Source organism: Oncorhynchus kisutch, linkage group LG18 (genome assembly GCF_002021735.2).
Source record: "Oncorhynchus kisutch isolate 150728-3 linkage group LG18, Okis_V2, whole genome shotgun sequence".
In the NCBI taxonomy this organism is placed as follows: Eukaryota; Metazoa; Chordata; class Actinopteri; order Salmoniformes; family Salmonidae; genus Oncorhynchus; species Oncorhynchus kisutch.
In genome coordinates, this window is record NC_034191.2 from 30,570,345 (window position 1) to 30,585,194 (window position 14,850).

Here is a 14,850-nt window from a genome sequence, read left to right on the forward strand (position 1 = left end):
CAGTCACTTTAACTCTACCTACATATTACCTAAATTACCTCAACTAACCTGTGCCCACGCACATTGACTCTGCACTGGTACCCCCTGTATATAGCCTCGCTACTGTTATTTTACTGCTGCTCTTTAATTATTTGATATTTACATATTTTACTTAACACTTCATTTTCTTAAAAGTGCATTGTTGGTTAAGGGCGTGTATGTAAGCGTTTCACTGTAAGGTCTACACCTGTTGTATTCAGCGTATGTGACAAATATAATTTGATTTACAGCAAGAGCTCTGATAGGTTGGAGGACATTCTACAGACGTTGTCATAATTACTGTGTAAGTCTATGGAAGGGGGGTGAGAACCAAGAGCCTCCTAGGTTTTGTATGTAAGCCAACGTACCAAGAGGAGGACGGAAACTAGCTGCTCTCCGGCTACACCATGGTGCTATCCTACACAGTGCTGTTGAGGCTACTGTAGACATTCATTGCAAAACACAGTTTTAATCAATTATTTGGAATATATTTATTATAGTTTTTTGGGGAATTCACTGAGGATGGTCCACCCCTACCTCCTCTGAGGAGCCTCCACTGATTGGTATTCATTCACAAACCCGTATGGATTTTTACTTTACTATAAAAAAAAAAGGTATTTTAAGCATTTGATTTTTTAAATAATGACTAAAAAGTATAGCAATCACCCGTTTTTAAATCGCCAGTAAGCATATTTAGAACTTGTATTATTCAGAAATATCAAATACTGTAAAATAATTGAAAAACTACAGTGATATGATCATTTTGGCCATGTCGCCCAGTCCAACACGGAGGACATGATTCCTGAGGTTTCACAGGTCTGAATAACATGGCTATATACAGGGAGTACCAGTACTGTGTCGACGTGCAGGGGTACGATGTAATTGAGGTAGCTATGTACATATAGGTTGGGGTAAAGATACTAAGCAACAGCATAGATAATAGGCAGTAGCAGCAAATGTGGTGAGTATGAAAGTGCCTATAAAGAATGGTTCAATGTATATATGCTTGTGTCATCCCATCCAAAGTGGGTGAAATGTCACTAGAACCTTTATTTTAAATTTTCACATAAACTTCAGCATCTAAATAGTATACAGGACTGGTATTCTATTATTTTGTTTTTACTGACATCGATTTGGAATTTGAGACAAATGAGGGAGTGTTCTTTTTTCTTCTTTTTTTTACCTTTATTTAACTAGGCAAGTCAGTTAAGAACAAATTCTTATTTTCAATGACGGCCTAGGAACAGTGGGTTAACTGCCTGTTCAAGGGCAGAACGACAGATTTTGTACCTTGTCAGCTCGGGGATTTGAACTTGCAACCTTTCGGTTACTAGTCCAATGCTCTAACCACTAGGCTACACTGCCGCCCCGTCTTACATACAGAACCATAATATATCAATATAATCATATGCTTTATCAATCACCCTTTTCAGTTGAAATAAAATCAACAACCTGTTGATTCAAGTCAGTAAAACATTTTATGGTAATAAAGGATCTATGGAGGGATGGCTGGAGGGAGAGATACTCACTCAATGTCTTTGCGGACGGACCCCAGCAAATCTTCTCTCTCCCGGATGGCAAGGAAGTTAGCTTTGGTTTTGTGGAATTCGTGAGTGTAGTCCTTGGGTACAGCAACAAAAAACAGGAGTTAAGGGGATGCAAAACTATTAACCCCATGGGAGTTAAGCGAAAATGTAAATGATGCATGCGGATCTCAAGTTTAGACTAAGAGATGAGAGAAGGGGAGAGAAACAAAGAAAGAGGGAGGGAGAGAGAGAAAACGGTAGAAAGTAAGAGACAGGCACAGACTTGCAAGATGTCTCTGTGTCTCTGGAGCGTGTGCATCAGGGCTGCGTTAAGGGACGTCACCCCCGGGGTGCTGGTGTACTCAGCCATCTTGTCATTTACACCTGTGAGCTGAGAGACACAGCACCATCAGTACACATACACACAATGCAAGATTCAACCATGTTGACATGCCTATGATAGTGAAGCTGAATACAATTATTTGGTGTTTAGTCTTACTTTGGCCAGCAGCTGTTCAATCTCCCCAGACATGGTCTCAAACATTCTGTCCTGCGTTGAGTTGTTGAGGAGGGGAGCAGTATCTGAGTTGCTATAGCGCAGAGAGGAAGACAAGGAGGCCATTAGGACTCTCAACATGTGGGCTTGGTGGAGGTACTAGATCACCATATTTGTAACACCTATCAGTCCAATCAGATCCATGAACACCAAGAAAAAGCATTTAAAAGAATCTCCATTGAAAGTGCTTTATAGTCCAGGAAAAGGCTTAATCTCTGTTTGGGAAACTGGCCCCGAAGGTGTAGAAGGCTAGGATCTAGAGGAAGGGGCTAGAAACTTGAATGGGACTGGTTTTAGTCTTACCTGTCTCCTCGACGGCCATCTCTGGAGCTGCTGTAGCTTGTACACAGTTTACTGAAAGACACCAGCTTCAGGTCCAACTCATTCTCCAGCTGCCTGGCCTGCTTTCGCAAATCTGGAATGTGCAACACACACACACAGTTTGGAATTGAGAAACAGGGTTGGCATCAACAGTAATCTAAGCCTACAGAAAGACTAATCCACATAGCTAATGAGTCATATTAATAATATGTTGTATTGCTGTCTTTTTCATATAAACGTTAGTTAAACATCCAACTTTTTCTGAACATAAGTACCTTATTCAATTACCCATCTATACAATAGTGGTAGGTAGTTAACGTCAGCTAAGTGGAGACAAAAAAACAAAACAATCAGGCAGCACTTCTCTAATCATCCTGCTGCTGTTGACAAAATAACTTGGCTGGCTAACCAACTAACGTTAGCACACAAACATAATTTGGCTAACGTTGGCTGCACATATTGATAACTAAATAACTAGCTATGTGAAATTGAAATCACAATTTATTTCGTTAGCTAGCTAACTATACAACGAATCTAAAACAGCTAGCTAGTTACAAGATATTTGAAGGTAACTCGCTAGGCTAACAAACATTAGCTAGCTGAGCTCGTGGACAGGCCACCCGACCCAACGGCGTGTAAGATTTGCTCCAAATTTGACAACACTTTTGGCATGTAAACCCCGTTCAAATTTACCAAACATCGTTGCAAATGTATCAAATCGCTGTCTGATCGCACCCTAGTTGTGCCAGTTTGCCACCTCACCTTCCCAGTAGTTGCTGCTTCCTCCTGCCATTTTTGTTGTCCAACGTCATCAGCTGACGCACGGCCCACCTACAGGACATGGAATTTGAAAACTCCTGCCACACTACAAATGCGCCTCCGGGTGCGGTTATCTAGTCATGTGCGGCATCCATTGACAAACTGGTCAGCATCTTGGGAACAAAAAACGGTGTATATAAAGCCTCGTAGACAGTAATTGATAGCGGAATGATTGTGTGAGAAAGACAGCTACAGACCACACCTGCCAGTAGAAGATATGTTGCCTTGAATGCCTTCTTTCAGATAAACTGTGTCCACAGAAGCAATGAGGAATGCTGTGAAACTGGTCCAATTCTCTCAACATTCCACTTCCCCTTCCCATAAAAATAAAATGGCAAATGCTAGTAGTCTGCACACAAACAACAGCATTTTGACATCTCAAAATCCAGTCTATTAAATTGGCTAAACCTAATCTGCAGTAACAAATTTTTCACCTCACAGCAGCCACCATGCAAATCGTCTTCAAACAAAACATTAATTCATTGGTTGTCCCCTAGTGGCAATGGTGGGTCAATAGAAAATGCTACAATTCAGCTTTAACATTTTGCTGCCATGTTGCTGCTGAATGACAGATACAGTATAATCTGGTTGATAAAAGATGAGAGCAGTGTCAAAGCAACAAATTAGGACATAATTCATTCTTTCCATATTGTTTAATTCATCAATGTCTTGAAGTGTTCATGTTAGCATGTCTGTCATATCACCACATACAACATAACAGGTTGGTTTGTTATGAAATGTGTGTTGTAATCAGGGTTAACATGAATTGCACTTATTTTTCTCATTCAAATAAACTTGGCAACAGTTCATTATCTACAATCAATTCAGTTTCATGTAAAAAGAAACACAAATAACCATTTACATCAAAACCCCAACATCCATACAGATAACACTCTCCATCCCTCTCAAACACAATGTAAAACAAATAGAAAAATAACTTACTTTCTCCCCCTAAGATTACCTGGCGTTGCTACAATATTGATTATGTGCAACTGAGATGATAGTTAGGAGTCAGACACCCCTGTAGACTAGTGGTCCTTCATCCTGGTCCTGGAAAACTACATAGCGTACAGGGTTTTGTTCCAGCCCAGCACTAACATAACTGATTTGACTAACCAACTACTCAAAAAGACCCTGATGAGAGTAGAATTGGGAGGGTTAGTGTTGGACTGGAACAAAAGTCTGCACACCTTATACTCCTCATGACCAGGGTTGGTGACCACTGTTGTAGAGGAAGATGCCCTCCTCTCTAAACACTCTCCCACAACTGCTGGATGGTTCTACAGCAGACGTTCTGCACCTATTCAGTAATGTAGGGTTGACATCTAGCACAAGGATTTGATAGAATTATGATTTGTACAAATAAATCATGAATGCATGAAAAGAAAAATACAAGTAAATTACAACAAAATATACATCTATATGTTGCGGCTGATTATTAAATCATGGCTAAGTAATTTGCCATCTTAAGGGTAATTTTGAGATATGAAACATGTGTAGAAAGAAAAAGCATAGATTCTCTTTCAAATGGAAAAACATTAAGAAAACCATCCATTTGTGATTTACAGTATTTGCATCTATTTCAAACTGCTTTCCCTGAACAATTAAATGGGGAATCCTGTATTTGTATTTAACATACAGTGCTTGTAGGAAAATGCAGAGGGCCTTGTGCTGTATGTTCAAGAGGGCACATGAATAAGCAGAGGGCAATAGAAGTGAAAACACATGCAGCCTATGAACCTGGCCCATTGTAAGTCTTCTGCTCTGAAAGAGTGCATCTCTTAAAATACTCCAGAACCCCTGGATGAATCCTGGATGACTAATGTCTTCCATATCACCTGAGTATATGATGGATCACAGATCATAATCTGTACTAGACCATAATCTGGACAAGATTCTAGTACCCACACCACCACGCTTCTGTACTGTAGCCCTAAAAGAGAGTGGCGTGTCTAACTCTACATCAGCCAAGGCACTGTGTTTGATGCTCCCTCTGAAAGACTGGCTAACTGGACTGTGACAACACGGAAAAAAACCTTGAGAAACAGACATTTCTTTAATAATTTCAAATGACTGCAATTGGTATATTAATTGGTACTAGTTCCAAGTATAGGTATCAAATAAATATATGGACAGGTTGATGAGTGGCTAACTGCAAAAGTGTGCATGTGTGTGCATGAAGAAAAAGAAAAGGTTGCCCAGCTCCACTAGACCTTTAGTGTGCATCTGTAAACAGAGCAAAGCAGGTGTTAATTTGGACGATTCGGCTTGGACACCAGCCATAGAGGACTGTTGTGGTCTCTGAAACAGCGCTCTCTGGTGGGCAGGAGGAGGACAGGCAAATGGGACCTGGAGAATCTTATAGGGATGGACAAGAACAAGCCCTCCCTGCTCCACCTCGTCCTCTCCAGTAGAGCAGAACAACGGCCAACTCAACAGTCACAGGGAGGGGCAGTAGTAGTAGCGCAATTCCACAGTAACAGGGTGAGACTCCGATTTTTCACTTTAAAATGTATTTCAAACAAAAACTATACAACTCTATGCACTCTAACTCTACTACAATTTCCACAGAACATAAAAAAAAATGTAAACAGAATGATGGCCCCAACAGCACAAACTGTAATTCTGCTACAAACTTTGTATCTGCACTGTTCTTCAAGTAAATGTGTTATTGTAAAATGCTCTATGGAAATGGTTAAAAGTAGTCCTTGTGCATCGAGTTTTACAGTGTGTTCAACTTTGCAATCATTGGTTTTTGTTTTAAAGTGTTCAATCGGAGTCTCAGCATCACTCTGTTAATGTGGAATTGCCCAGTACTAACAAGAGGGTCATATTAATTTGGGCACACTGCAGCAAAATGTTTTCGAACAACAAAGTAAAAACAAGCGTTTCTGTTTCCGTCCGTTTTAATCTGTTTGGTGCCTAATGAATAGGACCCAGGTTGGCCATGTATGTATGTCTATAGTATATATGTATGTGGGATCTCAGAGTTTGTTGGCGTTGGCGTAGAGCGTGTCCTCGTCGCTTTCGCTCTCATCCTGGAACTCGTTGGAGAGCAGGGACTTCTTGGAGCCCATGGAGGTAAGGCGAATCTCGTCCTCGTAATCGTCACGGTGCTGCCGCAGCCGGTGGAAACCATCCTTCTGCTGGTTGGATTTAGCAGAGCACACACACCAGATGATACAGGCTGTCACCACCAGGGCCGTCATGGAGGCCGCTGCAGGGAAGGAGATAAGACAGACAAGCATATATAAACATGAGGCAGAGGCACAAAACAAACATATGTCCTAAAAACCTACAAAATTTAACTTATTCACCTTGTTTTACTCCCTACAATAATCCCCGGGCCGACTACATGAAAAATCTCTCGATATGCCCTTGAGCAAGACACTTAACCCTAATTGCTCTGGATAAGGGCATCTGCTAAATATATATAAAAAATAATTTTATTTATATATATATATAGTGCCTTGCGAAAGTATTCGGCCCCCTTGAACTTTGCGACCTTTCGCCACATTTCAGGCTTCAAACATAAAGAATCAACAACAAGTGGGACACAATCATGAAGTGGAACGACATTTATTGGATATTTCAAACTTTTTTTACAAATCAAAAACTGAAAAATTGGGCGTGAAAAATTATTCAGCCCCCTTAAGTTAATACTTTGTAGCGCCACCTTTTGCTGCGATTACAGCTGTAAGTCGCTTGGGGTATGTCTCTATCAGTTTTGCACATCGAGAGACTGACATTTTTTCCCATTCCTCCTTGCAAAACAGCTCGAGCTCAGTGAGGTTGGATGGAGAGCATTTGTGAACAGCAGTTTTCAGTTCTTTCCACAGATTCTCGATTGGATTCAGGTCTGGACTTTGACTTGGCCATTCTAACACCTGGATATGTTTATTTTTGAACCATTCCATTGTAGATTTTGCTTTATGTTTTGGATCATTGTCTTGTTGGAAGACAACTCTCCATCCCAGTCTCAGGTCTTTTGCAGACTCCATCAGGTTTTCTTCCAGAATGGTCCTGTATTTGGCTCCATCCATCTTCCCATCAATTTTAACCATCTTCCCTGTCCCTGCTGAAGAAAAGCAGGCCCAAACCATGATGCTGCCACCACCATGTTTGACAGTGGGGATGGTGTGTTCAGGGTGATGCGCTGTGTTGCTTTTACGCCAAACATAACATTTTGCATTGTTGCCAAAAAGTTCAATTTTGGTTTCATCTGACCAGAGCACCTTCTTCCACATGTTTGGTGTGTCTCCCAGGTGGCTTGTGGCAAACTTTAAACAACACTTTTTATGGATATCTTTAAGAAATGGCTTTCTTCTTGCCACTCTTCCATAAAGGCCAGATTTGTGCAATATACGACTGATTGTTGTCCTATGGACAGAGTCTCCCACCTCAGCTGTAGATCTCTGCAGTTCATCTAGAGTGATCATGGGCCTCTTGGCTGCATCTCTGATCAGTCTTCTCCTTGTATGAGCTGAAAGTTTAGAGGGATGGCCAGGTCTTGGTAGATTTGCAGTGGTCTGATACTCCTTCCATTTCAATATTATCGCTTGCACAGTGCTCCTTGGGATGTTTAAAGCTTGGGAAATCTTTTTGTATCCAAATCCGGCTTTAAACTTCTTCACAACAGTATCTCGGACCTGCCTGGTGTGTTCCTTGTTCTTCATGATGCTCTCTGCGCTTTTAACGGACCTCTGAGACTATCACAGTGCAGGTGCATTTATACGGAGACTTGATTACACACAGGTGGATTGTATTTATCATCATTAGTCATTAAGGTCAACATTAGATCATTCAGAGATCCTCACTGAACTTCTGGAGAGAGTTTGCTGCACTGAAAGTAAAGGGGCTGAATAATTTTGCACGCCCAATTTTTCAGTTTTTGATTTGTTAAAAAAGTTTGAAATATCCAATAAATGTCGTTCCACTTCATGATTGTGTCCCACTTGTTGATTCTTCACAAAAAAATACAGTTTTATATCTTTATGTTTGAAGCCTGAAATGTGGCAAAAGGTCACAAAGTTCAAGGGGGCCGAATACTTTCGCAAGGCACTGTGTGTATGTATATATATATATATATATATATATATATATATATATATATGATTTATTTTTAAATATATATTTTTTAACTTAAACATTTTTTATTTATTCTGTACCTTTATTTAACTAGGCAAGTCAGTTAAGAACCAAGAATTCGATCTAGCAACCTTTCGATTACTGGCCAACGCTCTAAACACTAGGCTACCTGCCGGATCCAATGACTAAAATGTTTTTTTTTTTAAGAATTCTCTGCAATCATCTGGCAACATTACACAAAAGGGAACATCTCCAAAAAAACAGTTCTCCTCATGCTTACCTGCAGTAGCCACAACAAACTCTCGAGGCAGACCAAAAATGCGGTTGTCCATGTCAAACTCTATGATGATGGAGCTGGCAGCTTCATATGATGACACAACCACCTCCTGCCGTTGTTGCTGGTAGCCATCAGCCACAGCCTCTATGTTGTGGTTTCCTGGTGCCAGAAGAGCATGGAAGTAGCCTCCCTCTGCAGTGAACACCCTCACACCTCCGTTCAACACTATCATGGCCCCCACGATGGGCTTCCCACTCTTATCCTTCACCATGCCACGCACACCTTTATGGACCTGAGGGAGAGACAGAAACACAGATTGAATGTAAAGTACACAGAACAAAAATTAAGTAGCCTTGTCCAAGCCAGAACGGCCAATTAAGTAGCCTTGTCCAAGCCAGAACGGCCAATAGGGCAGGAGCCTATATCCTGTTACTGTAGCGTAAGGCAGCTTGATGTACAGAACAAGTATACCCCCTAAACAGGATGCTAGTCTATCGCAGGAAGATAATGTAATATTGTAATAATGTAATAGACTAAGTAATATTATGTTAATTTCATCTTCTGTGGCAATACCTGCACATGTATGCCATAAATGCATTCAATAATGTATCAAACAAACGCGTTTGATTAGTAACCAATTGGAGCCGCGAAATGCATTAATTATTATAATCAAACACACTCAATAACTCATCAAAGCATTTGTAAACTTAATGAATGCATTTGTATTACATGACCCCAGGTCAGAGGTCAAGGGTATTACTGACCTCCACCAGCATGCTGAGCAGTGCCTTCCTATTCTCAGCCCACAGCGTGGCCAGCTGTTTGGCCGGGGGAAACAGACAGCAGCCTGTATACACCGTGATCTCTGGACAGTGGCCAAAGTCCACACTGAAGTCCTAAAGAGACAGGATAGGACAGGACAGGACGGGACAGGACAGACACATCAGAATATTGACGACCAGTAAAGCTTAGTCCAGAATGGCTACTGTACTTTAAAATCAAACAATTGATCAGGCTCTTACGCAGTTAGTTGAAGTTAAATACAGACTTAGCAGTGGAAGTCGTGTTGTTCCAGGACTCAACAAGCAGATGCCTCTTTGGGCCGGGTGACAGAACAACCTTTCTCTTGTGAGAGATATAGCATTAGATAGCATTAGGAAGTAGGGTATGAAACATACCTTCATACTGCCCATGTGACTTTGTCTCTCTGCTGCCCTGAGTACTCCATCTGGGATGTTATCCACTGGGGAGAGAGGAGAAGAGAAGGATGAAACATAGGAGTCAATAGATGTATATAAGCCATCTTTTCCAATTCACCACTTGGAATGCAGTCTATAGGTCACAGTGTTCTATTTGTGGCGCTGTTGGTACATACTCTGGCCATTGCTTGGACATCCCGTATCCCCCAGGTGCATCTTGGGATGGTTGCTGGCATACACATTGGCCAAGTACTTCAGAGTTTCCTCATTTTCAACTGAAAGAAAGTACACTATTAGTTAACTATTTCTTTGATAGATTTCTAGTATTCTATATTTGGAGCCCCATGTTCCTACCTGGCTGTACAGGCTTGTCGTAGGGGTAAGTAGCCAACAGGGAGCCTCCATCCAGGGCTACAGAGAGTGTGAAGCCCCTCTCTAAGATCAGGTCCATCACTGCCCTGGTTTCTGGCTGAGCCTCCACCACCCGCTGGGAGGCATTACCTACAACAGCAGCACACACAGACAGGACACCATCAAACATGTAAGGGCATGCAAGTACACACACAACACAAACATCTCCGTCTATACACCAACCACCGCAGGTACTGACCAAAGAAGTCAGTGTCCAGATCTTTCCCGTGTGTGTTGGTCATGCCCACAGTAGAGGTGCACTGTTTCTCTCTGGCCAGCTCTCGTCCATCTGGGTTGATGGAGGGAAGGATGACGATCCGCGTCTCGTTAATCAACTGTGGAGAGAAGAGGGAGAAGGATAAAGAGGAATGAGGGGTAGAACAACAGGACATCAGTTATATTTAAAGGGAGCTTTTTTATTTTAGAACATCTAAACTTTTTTTCAAGTTTTGTTTCCTTTTTAAAGTGTGGTCGATAAAAATATCAAAATTGTATGAAAATTTTGTCATTTTAAGGCAACAACTGTGCAAGGGTGTGAGTAATTTCACTAGGCACTATAGTTATGATTGGTGTAGTAAAAACATATCAGATAAATCATCTCACCCTGGTGATGGTGGGGTTCTTGTCGTAGTTGATGCAGAGGAAGGCAGCGAACTCCAGCAGGAGCTCTGTGCCAACGGGGGCGTTGCCATGGATACCTCCCACCAAGCGTATCTTGGGCTTGGCCGTTTCAGGCTCGTCTGGTTTGTTGGAAATCTCCAAGGCCCAGATGGTCCTGTACTCCACACTCTGGCCCAAACTAGACAGAAGAATGCATGTTATTATCAATTCCACTGTAGATTATTACCTAGCGGACTCTTCTGCAATGACACGTAGACTGTAATTCCAACCATTTGGAGGAGAGGTTTTGAGGTTAGCCATTAGGGGTACAGGTGGGCAGGTAGCCTACCGGTTAGAGTGTTGGGCCAGTAACCGAAAGGTCGCTGGTTCGAATACCCATGCCGACAAGGTGAAAAATCTGTCGATGTGCCCTTGAGCAAGGAACTTAACCCTAATTTGTTCCTTGGGCACCTTACCACCATGGCAGACCTTATAAAACAACACATTTCACTACACCTATCTGGTGTATGTGATAATACATATACACATATTTTTTTGCATGACAAGCAAAATTATTTTGATTAAGGGCAGTTACACTAGGGGTTAGAGGTCAGGGTTAACCTGTACAGGGAGGTGACATTTGATGAAGAGGTCAGAGGTCATAACTCAGGCCAGCCTACCTTTGCAGGGAGGTCCTCTTAGGGAAATTAAGGTCTAGATGTTAGACATCAGGTTAGGATTTAGAGGTCAGGGGTCATAACTCAGGCCTACCTATGCAGGGAGGTGATCTTGGGGAAGTTGAGCGTCAAACCCCTCAGGAACTCTGACAGCTCTTTGTAGCGTCTGTATCTGAAGCTGCTCTCTGTGATGGTACTCTGAACCAGCTGCTCCAGCCCCTGGCCCAGAGACAGGTCCTTAATGAAGCTCTGGAACACCACCTCTGCAGGGTCCTGGGTGGCTCCAGGATCCTTGGGGGCCTGGCCATTGGGCTCTGAATGCACCCGCGTCAGCCGGAAGTCTACCAGCTCCACCCCCTCCTCTGGCACTGTCGCGTAGATCTTTACTGAGTTGTACCTGAGAAGAAGGGGAGGGAGGGTTAAGGCATAGAAGGTTGTTCATTCTAGTTCTGTTAGGGTGGGGTTAACCCACTAAGTTATCTCAGTTACTTCTACGGTTCTGTCTCTCACCCCCGTGCAGAGGCGGTGAGGTGATACGTCCCAGGGACCAGAAGTCTCCAGTAGTCTCCAGCTAGGTTGGTTGTGATTGGATGATCGATCTCCTCCACCATGATGGTGGCATTAGGGATGCCTGTACCATCTTTAATGTCTATCACCATGCCCTTTACTCCTCTGTGGACCTGCAGAGGGACACACACACACATACACAGAGGATGAATACCTCAAATTCAAGTTGGTGCATTTGAGACAAAGTAAATGGGCAAAGGGAAAGAGAGAAATTATACATTTACATTTATTTATTTTTTGAGAGGGAGAGATGAATGAATGAGCGAATGATAGCATAGTGAAGGACAGTATGTAAATATGCTGACCTGGTGGATGTACTGCAGTAAGGCTCTGTGGTTCTGGTCCCAGTACAAAGGCAGGTGCTGGGCCTTAGGGTACTTCACACAGCCCAACTCTATGGTCACCTCAAAACAGTTAGTGTTCAGGTAGTTCCAGTCCTGCATCCCACCTGGCGAGAGAACACAAGGAGAAGTCAGATACACACATTGTTCCTCTTAGTGTGTGTATTGGCATGGGAAGGCACGTACCGGGAACATTGTACCAGTTGGCGCCGTTGGTGATGCCGTCCTCAAAGAACGCCGATGGGTAAAGGTCCTCACAAGGGTGTCCTTTGTGCATCAGAGCATTTTCCTACACACACACACACACACACACACACACACACACACACACACACACACACACACACACACACGAAAAGGTGACAATGCAATACAAACAGCAGAATTGAAACAGTAAACTTATCAACAACTGTCCAATGTTTTTATTAACGTAATAAACAACTTCACAACTGCATGAATATATTTAGTAAATGGAGTGATATATGGACCCAAATTGTGTGTTGAAGTCCACTGACCTGAGAGTAGGATCTGGCCACCTGTTTAAAGACCTTGTCATCAGGACACTTGCTGTACTCCGTTCGTCCCCGCTTGTCATCATCATATGGGTAATTGACCACCAATGACCCTGTAGTGGGCAGAGAGGAAATACCCAATGAGAATACAATATACATTTTTTATAAACATTGAAAAATGGGAGAGCTTAGGACTTACCTCCATGTAGGTTGGCTGAGAGTACAAAGGGATAACTCTTGAGCCAGTTCATCACAGCGATGGTCTCTGGCTGCCTGGGTTCAGTGATGGTAGTGAACTGGTCAGGGAAGTTACGGTTCAGGTCAAAGTTGTTACTGTTGTTGCGTCCCGTGTACCCTCTGACATCCCCTGCGAGAGCAAAAGAACAACAAAATCTTAGCTAGCAAGCTAGACAAGCAGTCATCGAGAATCAAGTCAACAATCTACTGACAAATTATTTTCAATCCTTATGAATAGAAATTATAGACAAAATGTATCGGTGCTCAATTGGACATCAACATTACACAACAAGTTGGAAATCGCAAATTCAACAATGACTGGTTTGGAATGAATCAAGCGTTGCAAAGCAATCACTAGCCTGGTATTCAGTGGAGTGGGTGTGTGGTCCAAGTGTGGATTTAATGGTCTCTTTTCCAAGCTTAAAAGGATAAACATTCACATGCAACACAATGGGCCAGAAAAGGTTGAATACATTGGCCATGCTGTCAATCCAGCATGACTTCTGCTGCATTCAAGACAACTGGACAACAACTGGAAAAAACAAGCTCCGACTACGGAAATACCTTTTGGTTATCCAACTCAGAATTCCAAGTCGTGAACTCGGGCCTCTTTCAAGAGCTCCGACCTAAATTAAACTTGGTTAAAGCTTCTCTAGTGTCCGTGGGTTTTTTACTCTGAAAAATAAAACCCTAACAACAAATCTACGGGCTAAAAAACCTAGCTAAAAAAACTGACATGGGCTAGTTGATCAACTGGACATTTCTTCCAAATTATAAATAGCTCTCTAAGGTATACAATGACTGACATGAGAAGAGACAAACTGATGATGTACTTCCCAATTTCTAAATTGCTCCTTGTGCGGATACTATTACAACTTTCAAGAGTAAAAAATTGGGGGGGGGGGGGGGGGGGGGACCACTGACTTTATGCTACTGGTAATCATGTTTAATGTCTTAATTTAGGGGTACACTGTATTTTTATTGTGGACAGGCAACATCTTTCACAAATAGACCCCACACACACATTCCTCTCTTACCCTCCCTGGCGATCTCATAACCATCCGGGTTCATGGAAGGCATGATGTGTATCCGGGTCGTGTTGACCAGCTGGGTGACCTCAGGGTCGCTGCCATAGTTATGGCACAGGTACTCAATGAGGTTGAGGAGCAGCTCGCGTCCCACCACCTCGTTTCCATGCATGTTAGCTATATACTTGAACTCTGGTTCACCTAAAGGGGAGAAAATAGTGGTAAAATACATTTTTTAAAGTGTAAGTGCTATTAAAAGAGAAGTAGGGCAGAGTCGGCTGGGAGAGAATGAGGGCGGACGTCTCCTGAACAAATTCACACTCAATTAAACTAAAGCACACCATTAATTTGAAAACCCTCCTTATCATTGCACTGTAATTTCTAGGCCACCCACTATTGAAAAAATACAATTCTGTAATGGGCCTGCGGATAAGAGTGAGTACCCCCACATTCAAAAGGATATGAAGCTACGAGATCATTGAGCTGAAGCAATAGTATCAGGAATCTTTTACAGGAAAAACTGCTATTTGTTTTAGACTATGAATTTCTCTGTATGAACACAATCCAGTTACTGTAAGAAGTTAGATCAACATAAACCACAGCCGTAGATTGAAGGCATCGCTTTAGAGTTAAGTCTCTTCTGGAGCTCCAGTGTCACCAAAACACATCCATA

At 42.3% G+C, this 14,850-nt stretch overlaps 2 protein-coding genes across 4 annotated transcripts in view; both read right to left on the bottom strand.

Moving 5' to 3' along the window:
* Positions 1–3,752, bottom strand: part of LOC109875582 (Golgi SNAP receptor complex member 1) — a 50,314-nt gene extending 46,562 nt beyond the window's left edge. Inside the window, exons 1-6 of one of the 3 annotated variants that reach the window (XM_020467936.2) lie at positions 3,443–3,752; positions 3,184–3,353; positions 2,404–2,515; positions 2,044–2,134; positions 1,828–1,935; positions 1,548–1,639 (exon numbers count right to left, since the gene is read on the bottom strand). In XM_020467936.2, coding sequence (XP_020323525.1) covers positions 1,548–1,639; positions 1,828–1,935; positions 2,044–2,134; positions 2,404–2,515; positions 3,184–3,214 — 434 coding nt within the window. In that variant the 5' untranslated portion in view covers positions 3,215–3,353; positions 3,443–3,752. Of the gene's footprint in view, positions 1–1,547; positions 1,640–1,827; positions 1,936–2,043; positions 2,135–2,403; positions 2,516–2,696; positions 2,748–3,114; positions 3,354–3,442 lie in introns of those variants that run through there. The other 2 variants (XM_020467937.2, XM_020467938.2) reach the window with 2 other exon arrangements.
* A 122-nt stretch (positions 3,753–3,874) lies between these two features.
* Positions 3,875–14,850, bottom strand: part of LOC109875606 (carboxypeptidase D) — a 33,661-nt gene continuing 22,685 nt past the window's right edge. The window contains exons 7-21 of the mRNA XM_031795783.1: positions 14,187–14,378; positions 13,112–13,279; positions 12,916–13,025; positions 12,587–12,689; positions 12,365–12,507; positions 12,003–12,172; positions 11,587–11,889; positions 10,819–11,014; positions 10,415–10,550; positions 10,159–10,305; positions 9,981–10,079; positions 9,784–9,848; positions 9,370–9,501; positions 8,609–8,897; positions 3,875–6,457 (exon numbers count right to left, since the gene is read on the bottom strand). Coding sequence (XP_031651643.1) covers positions 6,225–6,457; positions 8,609–8,897; positions 9,370–9,501; positions 9,784–9,848; positions 9,981–10,079; positions 10,159–10,305; positions 10,415–10,550; positions 10,819–11,014; positions 11,587–11,889; positions 12,003–12,172; positions 12,365–12,507; positions 12,587–12,689; positions 12,916–13,025; positions 13,112–13,279; positions 14,187–14,378 — 2,486 coding nt within the window. The 3' untranslated portion in view covers positions 3,875–6,224. The remainder of the gene's footprint in view (positions 6,458–8,608; positions 8,898–9,369; positions 9,502–9,783; positions 9,849–9,980; positions 10,080–10,158; positions 10,306–10,414; positions 10,551–10,818; positions 11,015–11,586; positions 11,890–12,002; positions 12,173–12,364; positions 12,508–12,586; positions 12,690–12,915; positions 13,026–13,111; positions 13,280–14,186; positions 14,379–14,850) is intronic.